Genomic DNA, 13,817 nt, shown 5'->3' on the forward strand with positions numbered 1-13,817 from the left:
AGAGAGAGAGAGGAAAATAAGGAAGGATGCGGGGGAAAAAGAAACAAAGATAATGTTACCCAGACAGAGAAACTAGAAGACATTATTTTTCCAGAGAGAGAGAGAAAGGAAAGTAAATGAGGTGTATAACACGTATCTAGAGAATGGATTAAATATGTCTGTTTAAACAAACCAATAACCAGAATAGCCAGCCTAGAGGAGGGAAGAGATAAGAAGGAGAAATGGAAGGGAGAATATATCTAAATAACAAGAATTATCCTAGGATTAATCCAGGCAATGCAGCAGTGCTAGTCTGGAGGAGGGGGCCGACTGCCTCCAAAGCGTCTATCCCTCTCCAGTAGATACGCAGTTACCCAGTAGATATGCGTGGTTTGGTGTAGGCTGGTCCCGCCCCTCCACTGTGGTTTCCATGGTGGGATCTCTGAGGCCTCACCTTGGTGGTGGTGGGGAGAAAGATGGCGACCCCCCCCCCCCCCCCCCCCCCGAGCCCCAGTCCCTTCTCCACAACCCGGTGTCCCAAATCACTCCTTTGGAGCCATCCTCACTGGCCGCAGCCGCAAATGAGGCTATCTCTCTGACTCCACTGACTCCCGTGCCAGGCTCTTGGCTGGGATTTAAATCCCTGCTCCGTGTGCCCTGGTACTGGGGAAGCGCCTCTCTATCCAGGCCCCATATGTGGTCCTGGCTGGTTTTGTCCTGTGCGGAAGCACTTCAGGGGAGAGGACCGGTTTCTCCTGCTGTGGACTGTGCCCTAATCTACCACTGAACCCAGGGATGGCTCCCCTCCTCCCCAGGTGCATGAACCAGGCAGCCTGCCCCAGTCTGAAGAAAGCCCCGCAGTTAGAGATGGGATCCTTCTCCATCCTGGTCCGAGGGTTTTCTCTTGTCCAGATATAGTCCTATGCTACTCTAGCCACTCTTTCTCTTCCTTTTGGCTCTCTGCAGAAGGGGATCCCTCCCCTCCGTGCCTATGCGGACTGTTTTATCTCCCCCCATTTGCAATCACCCACCCATGGCCCTTCAGTTTGTCCCTGTTTCTCCCCGGTAGACTCAGTCTCTTTTTCTCCAAGATTCTTGAGGTTCAAAGTCCTTTGGCTTCAGCCCTTCTTTGAGAGATGCGAGAGGTACAGATCCCCCTACTTTTCTGCCATGTTGGACCCATTTACGCTACGCCGGTCTCTACCTTTTTAAGTGACAGGCTTTTATGCTTCTGAGTTCTTTTCTTGGACTTCTTTGTTACTTCAGTAACTCCTAGTCTCCTTTTTTGTTTGCTTGTTTTTTAAAGCTTATTTATTTTGACAGAGAAAGAATGAGTGGGGCAGGGGCAGAGAGAGAGAGGGAGAGAATCCCAAGCAGGCTCCACACTCACGCAGAGCCCGATATGGGGCTCAGTCTCAGGGACTGTGATATTGCAACCTGAGCCAGAATCAAGAGTCGGATGCTCAACTGACTGAGCAACCCCGGCACCCCACTCCTTGTCTCCTTTCAATAAAACTCCTCTTTGCTTCCCAGCCTGAGTAATCTGTTTAACTTCATGTTTATTAGTAATCCATAAAAAGAGCAAGCAAGATGTAGAATAATGTAAAATATAACCTGAAGACATCAGAACTTTTTATATTAAAAGTCTTGGGTGAAGCCCATTTAAAAAAGAAACGAAATCTTAAATTTTTGTCTTTTAAAAAAATAAACCGAGTATGGTGGAAAAATCCAAGTTGTATAAATCTCAAAATATAATGATGAAGGAATTAAAAGATTATATTAACAAATAATTGGGCTCACTGTTAAGTGTGATCTGTATGTTCTTTCTTTGGGTCTGTTTTCAACATTTTATGTATTTTCTCACTTCTTGGCAAAGGATATTTATTATGTTCTAGTTTTTCTAATGTTTTAATGTTTTGTAGAAAAATGCTGTGTTGTAGGGCTAATTTCTTTGTGGACTGAGAAAAAAGATTCGGCCAAATTATTTGTTCTTTAGAGATGGGTTAATTCCTGTGTATTCTCTTTCTTCTTAGGCCAATTTGCGTCGGAAGGTTACTCACTCAGTACAAACTGACCTTAGTCACATGAGAAGAGAAAATTGTTCACAGGTGTACCCACCAAAGGATGCCAGCACGCAGTCTATGAGAGAAAGCAGCACCCGAGTGCCCAGGCCCCAGATTTACATAGCTGGTCTTCGTGGGGGACAGGGTAAAATCACATATGGGGTCAAGGTGAACTTAACTAGAGCTGTTGATGAGACCTAAAGACTGTATTTTTAAAGTAGATATCACCAAGTTATGAACAGTGGAAAATATTGACAAATATCTTTGCATCAATGGAAATTACTAAATTTTGTGAATCTAGCACATTCATTGGTTGTGTGAATGTTTTCTGGATTCTGTCAAACTGCTACAAAAAACTAAAAGTTGTTCTCTGGAGCACATTTTTCATTCTATTAAAATTGAAAAATAAAACTCTGTCCACTCAGCTTCTATTTGTTAGAAAAAATTTGGCAGCATTAAAGGCTGAAATTATGTATTTAGATATTAATATATTTAGAAGATTATGACTAAGATAGCTTATTTATATCTAAAATCATTTTTAATGGTAAACATTAAAACTTTAAAACCTAGGCAATATTTTAGCCTCATTAAAGTATTAAATGTTAACGGGATTAAATTGATGTATAATAAACCTCACTAATTTGGAACAATTAGAGCAGAGGTCCACATGAATTTTTAAAATCTGGAAATTTTACATAAAATCTGGATTTCTAGTCCCTTGGGAAAAAAATCTGAATATTTGCCAATACTTGGCTAGTATTCCTGTGAGTAGTAGCTGTGCCCTTTCATAGGCCAAACACTTCTAGTCCCAGTCCCTGCTGTCTTTTTGGTCTCCCGCATTACTCCTGTGCCTTATTTGCCTGGCCCTATAGGCAGTTGTACATAGGGCCCATGTGAATTACTAATAGCTGAATTTTAGAGCTGTAGTTTTATTACTGTCTTACAAACTTCTTTTTTTTTTTTAAAGTTTATTTATTTTTAAGAGGGAGAGAGAGACACAGCTTGTACTCATGGGAGTGGGGGAGGGGCAGAGAGAGGGAGAGAGAGAATCCTAAGCAGGCTCCATGCTTCAGCTCAGAATGAGACTTGGGGGTCGAACCCATGAATGGTGAGATCATGACCTGAGCTGAAACCAAGAGCCCGGCACTTAACTGACTGAACCACCCACATGCCCAATATATATATATTTTAAGTTTATTTCTTTATTTTATTACTTTCTTACATATATCTAATACCAGTCCTAGATAATAAAGACTCCCTGGTGGAGGGACTGTTAAACATGCTTTAATAGCCAGGGGATCATTTATATTTAATGTATTTTTTGTGCCTTGGTGACTTTTAAGGTGTTTATATAATTTGCTTTCTGTGTATGTATAGTGTTATCTATAATGTGAATATGTTTCAAAATGCACTTTGCACAGATATCATAAAGGTAAACTTTAAATAGACTTTCTTTAAAAAATTTTTTTTAAAGTTATTTATTTATTTTGAGAGAGAGTTGGGGGGGGTAGGGACAGAGGGAGAGGGAAAGAGAGAGAATCCCAAGCAGACTCTATGGTGTCAGTGCAGAGGATAACGCAGGGCCCCAAACCATGAACTGTGAGATCATGACCTGAGCTGAAGTACAATGCTTAACTGAGCCACCCAGGCGCCCCCTGACCTACTTCTAAGTGTTCATAATTTTCATACCTGAAGTTTAAAAATGGTGTTAGAGTATCCTGGGTGCTTCAGTCAGTTAAGCGTTGGACTCTTGATTTTGGCTCAGGTTATGATGTCCTGGTTCGTGGGATCGAGCCCTGCATGGGGCTCAGTGCTGATAGCTCAGAGCCTGCTTAGGATTCTCTCTCTCTCCCTCTCTCTCTGCCCCTCCATTGCTCTTTCTCTAAAAATAAATAGTAAACATTAAAAAATAAAAATGATGTTAAAGATAAGACTGGCTGTTGGGGCAAGGCCTGGGGCTAGGAGTGGGGGGCAGGGTTCTGTCCTTGAAGAAGGTGGGAGGTTAGAGCTAACACTAATTTTTACAGCATCAGGTATTTGATTTTATATGTTCTGTCAAACCTCATTCGGTTCTGCAATATTTCTAAACATAGAAAAGAATGGCCATAAGCCATAAGCCATAAGATAAGACATAATTTGGGGTTATCAAGTTAAGGCTGAAAGTAAAATTGCCAAGTGAATAAAAATATCAAACCCAATTTGAAAAACTAAATTTAATATCAGAAAGTACAACAGAATCAGGATAAAGGGAGCTAGATCAAATGATAGCCTCATCTTTTCCTAGGATCTTGACCATCTCCCCAAGCCCCAATGTTCTCTAAAGATTTCCAACCGCATGCTGGACCCTGTGTCAGGCACCCCCATTTCAGCAGGTTACAGGCCAAACTCATTTTATCTGACAGACTTGTTTCTCCCTCTGTATTTCTTTCTGTGCTTAGAGGCCATCACCATCTACTCAGTAGCATAAGTTAAAAAAACTTCTTGATTGCCTTTCTCTCATAGCCCCTATATTTAAAAAGTCATCAAACCCTGCTGATTTGTCTTTTTTTTTTTTTTTTAATTTTTTTTTTCAACGTTTATTTATTTTTGGGACAGAGAGAGACAGAGCATGAACGGGGGAGGGACAGAGAGAGAGGGAGACACAGAATCGGAAACAGGCTCCAGGCTCTGAGCCATCAGCCCAGAGCCTGACGCGGGGCTCGAACTCACGGACCGTGAGATCGTGACCTGGCTGAAGTCGGACGCTTAACCGACTGCGCCACCCAGGCGCCCCATGCTGATTTGTCTTGAATTGTCTTTGGAATCTGTCTTTCTGTTTTCACCATGACTGCTATATTTTAGGACTTAGTCCTATTACCAGATTCATTGGTATAATTTTTCTAACATACAAATCTGATCGTGTCACCCTCCCCTCTTCCCCCAACTTTTACTTCCCTTACTTAAACGCCTACCAAAACTCTTTTATTACCTAGGAGATGATGGAAAAACTCTTTCATACATGATGTAAGACTTTTCAAAATATATCCATCTACCTTCCAGTTTCATTTTCTGCTCCTCTCATGCTGTCTCCAAACACTGTACATATTAGGCAAATTGAACTCAACCTCTTCAAGTGTGTCATTGTCTAATACCACCACTCTCTACTCTTGCTTTTCCCTGTCACTTGGAATGTACTCCACAGACACCCTCATGAAATTACACTTGTCCTCAAACAGCCTGGTCAGCTTTACCTTTTCAGTGAATATTTCCCCTATCACCTTTAGGAGAATTAATTGTTTCTTCCTTTGACTTTTCACTACATTTTATTTATACTCTTACTGTAGTACTCAAATAGGTACATATGTGGTCATCTGTAATCTCCCTGTTAGATTTTTGAGATTTGAACTGTGTTCTAGTCATTTTTATATCCCTGGCATTTGTATAGAATTTTGTTGGGTGAACTAAGGCAGAAAAAAAGGAATAAATGAAAGAACAAACTGGAGGCAGGATATTGGTCAAACGATTATTTTAATAGCCAAGGTGGGAACTGATAAAGAGATCAGTAGCCAAATAGTCATTGGAAAAGAAGAGAGGGAGGAACAGAGGAAAAAGGAGATTATTTTTTGAGAAGTAGTAGGAAATAAGGATACGCCAGGTTGGTACAGCTTTTGGAGAACGCTGAAAGCCAGGCAGAGGAATAGGTTGCCTTTATGCAGTCAGATTAGGACTTTATGTAGTACAATTAGAAAGCCATTGTAGGTTCTTGAACAGAAGATTGTGGGAGAGAGACGCTACAGTTAAGGAGATGGCTAGGAAGCTGTTGAAAGAATTCAGGCATGTGGTAATGGATGACATGAAGGGGCAAATGTGAGATTTGATGAACGGGATATAACATCTCAGGAAAGGGAAGGAAATATCACAGTATGACCTCAGGGTGTCTACCCTAGGAGGCTGAGGACAGTTGGGAGGAGGAACTGGTTGATCAAAAACGAAAACATGTTCAGTACTAGAAAATCTGTGTTTAAAGGATGACAAAAATAATAAAGCAGAGATGACTGGAATTTGAACTGGACAAAGGTAATTTGGGAGGTCATCCCCAAGGGAGTGGGGATGGAATGAGGAGGAAGAGACAACATGAGACCAAGGAGCAGTCAGAGGAGTAGAAGAAGAAAGGAGTCTCTGTGGTCAAGGAAGTAAAGTGAAGGTCCACTACTTACTAGCTGTGTTACTTAATATTTCTCTGCTGCAGTTTCTTCATCATAAAAATTGGGGTAATAATAGCTTCTAATTCACTGGGTTGTTAAGAGGATTAAAGGAGTTAACCCATGCAAAGCATTCACATGATAAGCGACTTGTTACTGTTAGCCATGAGAGGAAAGAATCTCTAGTGTCTCATTCTACTGCACTCCCGCCCTTATTTTGTCCACTTTCTATTTTCAAGCTCTCAGTTAGTGCCCAGAATAATGCTTGGCGCATTATGGCTTTCACTCAATGTCTGATGAATAAACAGAAGAGGATGAGAAATGAGAAAAGGTCAATGGAGTCGGCATCTGCTAAGCTCTGTTTTAATAGAGTTGGCTTGCGTAGAAACAGGACTGCAGCAAGCAGAAAATGGTAGAAATAAATACAGACTAGAAATCAGTACTGTTTGGCATGAAAAGAAAAATGAGATTATGGTAACTAAAAAAGGAAGCAGAGGCAAGGGAGAGTTAAGCTCAAATAAATGTTTAGATATTGATGATTATTACATAAGTCCAGACACTGAATTTTTCATTGTCTCCTTGTATTTTCATTATTTTCTCAATTATAAAATGCAACAATTCTTTTAACTTGTCTTTAGTAATATTACACCATCGAAAAGAATTGTTTTAAAATAATTATCTAGCAAATATTTTATTTTTAAATGTTTATTTATTTATTTTGAAAGAGAGAGAGAGAGGGAGCTCGCGGTGGAGGGGCAGAGAGAGAGGGAATCCCAAGCGGGCTTCACCTCCAGGGCCCAGTACCACGCTTGATCTTACAACCTTGAGATCATGACCTGAGCTGAAACTGGGAGTCAGAGGCTTAACCAACTGAGCCACCTAGGTGCTTCTAATTTTCTTAATAGCAGAATGAACAGTTTGCTTAAATTGTTGTGGAAGCAATTATGTTTAGATATCTGCATTTGTCTAAATGTTCTTTATAGTTAATGATTTACTATACTTGAAACTTCACCACTTTTAATAACCTATTGTGTAGCTACATACTTGAATTTAACTGTAACTTCCTTAAGCCTTTTGGTATTGCTTACTGCACAGCCTACACTTTTACTTTATTACCAATGGATATAGTAATGGGCTTCCTTTTATATAATTCATTGAGACTAGGGTCACTCTCATGCCTGAGCTGAGATAGAAGTGAGCAGGATTTCAAGGCAATACTGCAGCTTGATACTGACAATCAGGAATATCATTATGGTTTCAACTGGTAATAGCCAATAGCTGTTTGAGACACAGGTTAGCACATTATCAGGCAAATGACTCTGTGGTTCACATGTTGAAGATCACTGCTGCTTGCACTAATCAGGGTTGTATAGGACACTAGTATACATAAAAGAAGCACATTAAGTCAACAGGTTTTCCTCTAAGACTTAGGATAATTCAAAATGAAAAAGTAAAATTTAGCTCAGATGTAAAGAATGTAAATATCTGCTTGGCCATTCATTGGGCTGAGATAATGAACAGAAACTCAAGCTAGAAAGTTAATGGGAAATAATATTTTTTCTGAAGGGCATGCTGCAGTAGAGTATAATAACCATCCCCTGTTTGGCGTGTCTACTCTCTAACTCAGTGAAAAATTTTGTTCTCTAAGATCATATACTGTTAGGAACCTTGCTGTTGACATTTTATCAGTAAGAATTAAACAGCCTGCTTTTGCTTGAAGGATTTAAGTCACTTTGACACAAAGAAGCAGCCTCAATTTCCAACCTAAGAGGAAAGTCTTCATTTTAGAGGCTCCTGAATACAACAGTCCACATCCAGTAACTTTGCTGTTTTCAAGAAACAGGATCCTGAGACTATTCTTTAGTCCATATCTGATGTGAACTTCTTTATAAACAGCCCTGCTTTGAATGTATCAAAACACTACTTCCTTTAAATTTCATTTAAGTCCACATCCTTGTCCCAGATTTTGTAACTCTTTCTGTATTTCCAGAGACATCCCACACAATTCCTCTGTTGTGCACTTTCCCTCACTGGAATGGATCAATAATCCTGCTGTGTCTGAATACAGGTTTGTCCCTGCTGGTCTTGGGCTGGACAGGTTAGGACAAGAGGCATCAAAGTCTAGTCAAGGTTCATTCCAATGGAGTAGGAAGTCTTTTGGGCAGTTAAAATTTATTAGAAAAGTAGGGTTCAGCAGCATAAGTTATGTGAACCAGAAATGCCACAAAAACAGTCCAATAGCATTTTACTCACCACCCTAATTAGTGTGCATGTGTGTATGGGCGTTTGCCCGTGTGTATGTCTCTGTGTGTGTGAGATACTATTCTCTACCAGAAGGAACCACGGTTCCTTGAAGTGTAGTTGATTGCATTACCTATGACAGGAAAAAAATCAAGATTATCTGGAAACCCTTGTTGCCAGAAATAAAGAATGCTTCAAAAATCTTGTGCAGGTGTAAAGAAAGGAGTAGGCTTACAGGGGCCACATTGGGGTAATTTGAGCATCAAAAGGAGGATAATTATAGTTAATAGAATTGAGACTATAATGATATCCAAAATGGGAAGAGATAAACTGTACAAAGCCATAGTTGTAAAAAAAAAAAATTAGGAATGTATCATGTTTTTAAAGTTAATTTTAAGTCCACATATGAGTTTTTTTTTTTTTTTGAGTATGTTAAGAACATACACTAGGGAACCGTTACCAATTACAGGAAGAGGTGATTAGCACCAGTGAGCACACATACAACCGGTAAAGGGAAGGTCCAACAGTTCGAAAATGAGATTAATCAAATGTCTGACTCTACAAAGCTCCTTCAGATAGTAACGTGATGCTAGTAAGGCATGCAAAATTTCCCAATACTGTTAATAGACTATATATATATATATCTATGTAAATGTCTATCTAATGGTAACACATAGAACAATCACTCAAATCTCTAAAAAGTCATTTTAGGGAAAGATGGTGCTACGGGAGATGTAGGCGGCTGGGCATCACAGATTCTTGTACCGCTATTCCTGTAAGGGCTGAGGTGCCTTCATAGTATTTTTAACCGATCCACGTTATCTGGAAAGCCTTTCACTTTGCCAATGAATTTTTCTAACGTAGTTTATGCTAATAAATATCCTCTAGTGAAAGTGAAGATTATAGCCGCTGAAGTAAATGCCTGTTGACACGTCTAATATTTTTGAGGCCCTTTTGTTGTGAGAAGATCATGTAGTTAGAATGTCCGGTCAAGTAAAAATAATGACAACGCTGACAATAAGGACACAGGCACAAGACTTCTGAAAAATACAGAAGTCATATGAAGAGGTAACAATGCAAGGTAATGCGCGAGGTGGAAGTTACAAAAGTTATGGAAAGTAGTTTCTGTTACTTTACAGGTTCTGAGGGTTTCTACAACAGCTTTTGACAGGCACGAATCATTAAGTCTGACCCAGTCTTCATTTGCTACCAAATCACCTTGGTGAGGACTACAATTCCCAGAACGCAACGCTCTGCTCCCTTGACTCCGCTTCCTTAGCCGGCCGGGAGGTGTAGTTTACAGAACGACGTCTTCGACTCGAGTTTTACGCACTTGTCAGCAAGGACTCAGCCGTAAAGGCCTCTTTCCATCCGGGTCTTTCCATTTTCGGAGGTAGCTCGGATTGCGGAGCCTAATCTTGGCTCCAGGCTGGGCAGGAAGTTGGCGGATGGTCGGCTGACGAGGCGCTCTAGGCCGAGCGGTTTTCGTCTCTATGACCACAGGAGGCGGTCTCCGGTGTTCCGAGGAGGGCGCTTGGAGGGGGCGTGCGTCAGTTCCGCGCGGGGCTGTCGGGGAACCATGGCTGCCCCAAGAGGTGAGGCCGGGGGCCGCTGGAACGGGGGAACCTGCGGGGGGCGGTGGCGCGGGAGTGTCAGCTTCTGTCCGCGCCCGCGGGGCTTCGGGGCAAGGCTGAGGCGTCGGGCATCCGGAGTTTGTTTGGAGCCGCTCCCTGGCGCGAGCTCGCGCCGCCGCCTGTCAGGGCAGCGCCGGGCAGCCAGCCTCCTACTGCGGCTGCCTTCCCAGAGGCGGACTCCGCGCGGGGCCGTTCGGTGGCCGGAGACCGTGCCTGCTTCGACGAGCTTGCAGTGGGTGGGAACCGAATTCGGACAGGCCCGGGCTGCGGCGGACCCGGAGAGGGGCCGGAACGCAGGTCCCGGGCTGGACCCGCATCACCCCGCGGGAGGCAGGACTGTGCTCCGTTCCGGCGGGGTCGTCGCGGCTGCGGTCTCTTCTGCGCCTTCTGCCCTACGGATGCTCAGAGGCTTAAGGGCATGCTCCGGCGCGGAGCCCAAGCTGCGGCTGGTCCATGTGACAGCCACTGAAAACATCACTGGGGCGTTAGAACAGCGCTGAAACCGTAACGAGATGGAGAAAGCAGTAGTTAAGAGTTCCTTCCCCGGAGAATGTTGTGTGTGGTTAGAAGGAACACTTGATAATTTGGGGTGGAGGGTGAGCCCCACCGCTTTTCCCTCAGGGATGGCAATTAGGGTAATAATGTTTGATGACTAATTGCCATTTCATGAGTGATTCTGATTAACCCCGAAGCACTTTGTTTTGCTGAGTGGGATGTGTACGTTAGGAGCAGAGTTGAATTTCTGGACCTCAGCAGTAGCTAGGACAGGTTGGGTGACTCCCAGATTCCTAATCCACCCTTCTCCCAAAGAGCGTTTGGCTTCACCCCTGAGTAAATGTTAAACAAATACTTAAAGCATATCTTTCTGCATGGGTGCTAAATTATTTTCCTGGTTGGGGAACCCACGTTTATCATTCAAGCCCTGCCCAGGGCATTGTCTGTAAGTGCATATCATTCTCTTGTATGTATTCTCCCATTTCAAATAAGTCCAACCTTAAGAGTCTTTTTGTAGTAACACAGGAAATAAGGGGAAAAAGTAAAATTGTTCTGATAACATAGAATAGGGACAGCAAGATTAATGATGAGCAAAACTTCACAATTACAGAACTCAAATCATCTGAAATAGTTCCAACAATGTACAGATTTAGGCTTATTGCCAATAAATATTTGTTGTGTCTTAGGCATAAGTCTTATATGCCCACTAAAAATGTAGAACACTAACATTATATTGCTATATTAAATATTTAATTTAGGATATCCGAAACTGTGTCAGTGTGCTGCATAATCTTGCAGGAACAAAATCCTTGCCTAAGTGGTTAATATTTAAAGTCAGCTGTGTTTTGTGTATGTATGTATGTTTGTGTTCATGTAATTGAAATGTACTGTTTTGAAATAAATGTTCAAATGTCACGGGTTTTAAAAAGTATTTTGTGCTTGAAATTGGAAAGCATTTTGAGTTATAACATTGACTTTTATAAACATAATATTGTCTACTAAATAATATCTTTGTTGCACGTATTTTCCAGAAAATGTCAGTTTATTATTCAAGTTATACTGCTTGGCAGTGATGACCCTGGTGGCTGCAGCTTATACGATAGCTTTAAGATACACAAGGACATCAGACAGAGAACTCTACTTTTCAACCACAGCCGTGTGTATCACAGAAGTTATAAAGTTATTGCTAAGTGTGGGAATTTTAGCTAAGTGAGTATAAATACTTTTTAGTGTGTTAAATTCTTAATTTTCACGAGTAGTGTTTCTCAACCTGGGGCAGTTTTGCTCTGCAGGAGATCTTTTTTTGGTTGGGCCCACTTGGGTGATGCTACTGGCATCTGCTGGGTGGGGGCCAAGGATGCTGCTAGACCTCCTACAATGCACAGCACAGCCCTCCACAACAGTATCGTCCAGCCCCAAATATCAGCAGTGCAGGTTGAAAGACCCTGCTCTAAACCAGGGGTTGGCAAATTTTGATCCTTGGGCCAAATCCAGTTTGCTGCCTCTTTGTTGTAGCACAGACTGTGGCTCGCAAAGCCTAAACTATTTGCCACTTGGCCTTCACAGAAAAAATTACTGTCGTCTGTTTTAGAGGCATATAATGATAGTAATAGTTAATGTTTCTTGTGTTTCCTGTGTTAAGTGCTTTTCATATAAATCATCTAATCTGTATACATTTTTTAGGTAAGTACTGTACCCTTATTTTACATACATAGCATCTGAGGTTCCTCAATATTACACTGTTAATATGTGGCAGCACTGGGCTTTGATTCGAATCAGTATCATCGTATGAGAATCGTTTTTAGCTAAGGATGCAGCATAAGAGAGGGTTAGGAATAGGGGCTTTGGAGTGATACATAACTTTAAACCTAGACTCACTGGGATTATGACTTTGCACACATCTCTTAACCTCTCTAAGCTTTAGTTTATTTTTTAATTGCAGAAAATAATACAGGGTTGTGAGAATTAAGTAAAATCTGGTAGGAAATTGCATTAGGGAAAGATTTATGAGATGTGGCCCTTTTGGGTCATGTGGCAGGTGAGAATTTGTACAGGTTTCAAGGTGTGAGTTGGTGAGAGTGGGACACCAGTGAGGAATAGCATGTGTGTAAGCTTTTAGGTAGAAACAAATTTCATATAAATACTTTTAAATTTCACTTAACAGATATTTATTGATTTCCATGTTATGGTTTTATAAAAAGTGTTGGATATACAAGTATAAATGAAATAGATATGGTTTCTCCTTGCTTGGAGCTTAGGCTTAGTGGAAGAGAGAGAAAATAAACCAGTAAACACAAACATGATTACAAATAATCATGTGAAAAAAATACTCTAAATATGATTTGGGGAGGGAGAAAAGAACAGAAAATTAACTTGAGGCCACATGGTGGCAAGCTTTAATATATTTGAGTTTAAGATCTATTTTGTGGGCTGAGATACTGTGGGAGCTTAACTTGTTAGGTTGTGAGTAGGGTAAAATCTCAGACCTTTCACAGTTTTGTACTTAACAAGATTTATTTTTATGGAGATTTGGCTTCGTTTAGGGGATTCTTCATTCTGGAAAATGTCAGATAAATAAGAGGCCTGGTTGTACCTTTAAAAGGCAATGTTCCAAATGCAAAAACCTGTCTAAAACTCCGCAGCAACTTATACACAGCAACCCAAGAGTTTAATAAAATCTTAAGGCTTGTCTTCTTTCAAGATAAATGTAGGGGTATTGGAAGAAGAAGGTTATAAGGCAACCCATCTCTTCTTTTTATTCCCCAAATTCCATGGGGAGAATCAATTGTGGCTCAAGAATGAAATAGGACTGTCAAGCATGACATCAGCCATTTTGAACTATAAGGTCAAATCATGATTCAGTTGTTTTGTAACTGTTAGGAATTTTTAAAAACCAGTGTGCAAAACAGCGAGGGTTTGGTGTAACTCAGCCACTGAGCTATTTTGTGCTAACCCGCCTGTATAGACTTTGTTTTATTTTGATGCTTTTCCAGCTTTGTATTGCTTGGTGTGTAGTATTTTCTTATTCTTCAGCTCTTCAATGTTATGGGTATGGTCAGTTGTAGTTTGTTTTGTGGAAGCTTTTTTTTTTTTTGAAATTACATACATAACAGCACAAAAATTTTTTAAACATTTTTTTAAAAATGTTTATTTATTTTAGAGAGAGAGAGAGAGAGTGAGCAAGCAAACGGGGAAGGGACAGAGAGAGAGAGAGAGAAGAGAGA

General features: G+C 41.0%; 2 protein-coding genes across 10 annotated transcripts in view; both read left to right on the top strand.

Moving 5' to 3' along the window:
• Window positions 1-2,453, top strand: part of CFAP206 (cilia and flagella associated protein 206) — a 47,680-nt gene extending 45,227 nt beyond the window's left edge. For all 9 annotated transcript variants that reach the window (XM_042986778.1, XM_042986780.1, XM_042986777.1 and 6 more), the window contains one exon: window positions 2,013-2,453. In XM_042986778.1, the coding sequence (XP_042842712.1) occupies window positions 2,013-2,243 (231 nt within the window). In that variant the 3' untranslated portion in view covers window positions 2,244-2,453. The remainder of the gene's footprint in view (window positions 1-2,012) is intronic.
• A 7,397-nt stretch (window positions 2,454-9,850) lies between these two features.
• Window positions 9,851-13,817, top strand: part of SLC35A1 (solute carrier family 35 member A1) — a 33,363-nt gene continuing 29,396 nt past the window's right edge. Inside the window, exons 1-2 of the mRNA XM_007076917.3 lie at window positions 9,851-10,059; window positions 11,625-11,802. Coding sequence (XP_007076979.1) covers window positions 10,044-10,059; window positions 11,625-11,802 — 194 coding nt within the window. The 5' untranslated portion in view covers window positions 9,851-10,043. The remainder of the gene's footprint in view (window positions 10,060-11,624; window positions 11,803-13,817) is intronic.

Source organism: Panthera tigris, chromosome B2 (genome assembly GCF_018350195.1).
Source record: "Panthera tigris isolate Pti1 chromosome B2, P.tigris_Pti1_mat1.1, whole genome shotgun sequence".
Classification (NCBI taxonomy): domain Eukaryota; kingdom Metazoa; phylum Chordata; class Mammalia; order Carnivora; family Felidae; genus Panthera; species Panthera tigris.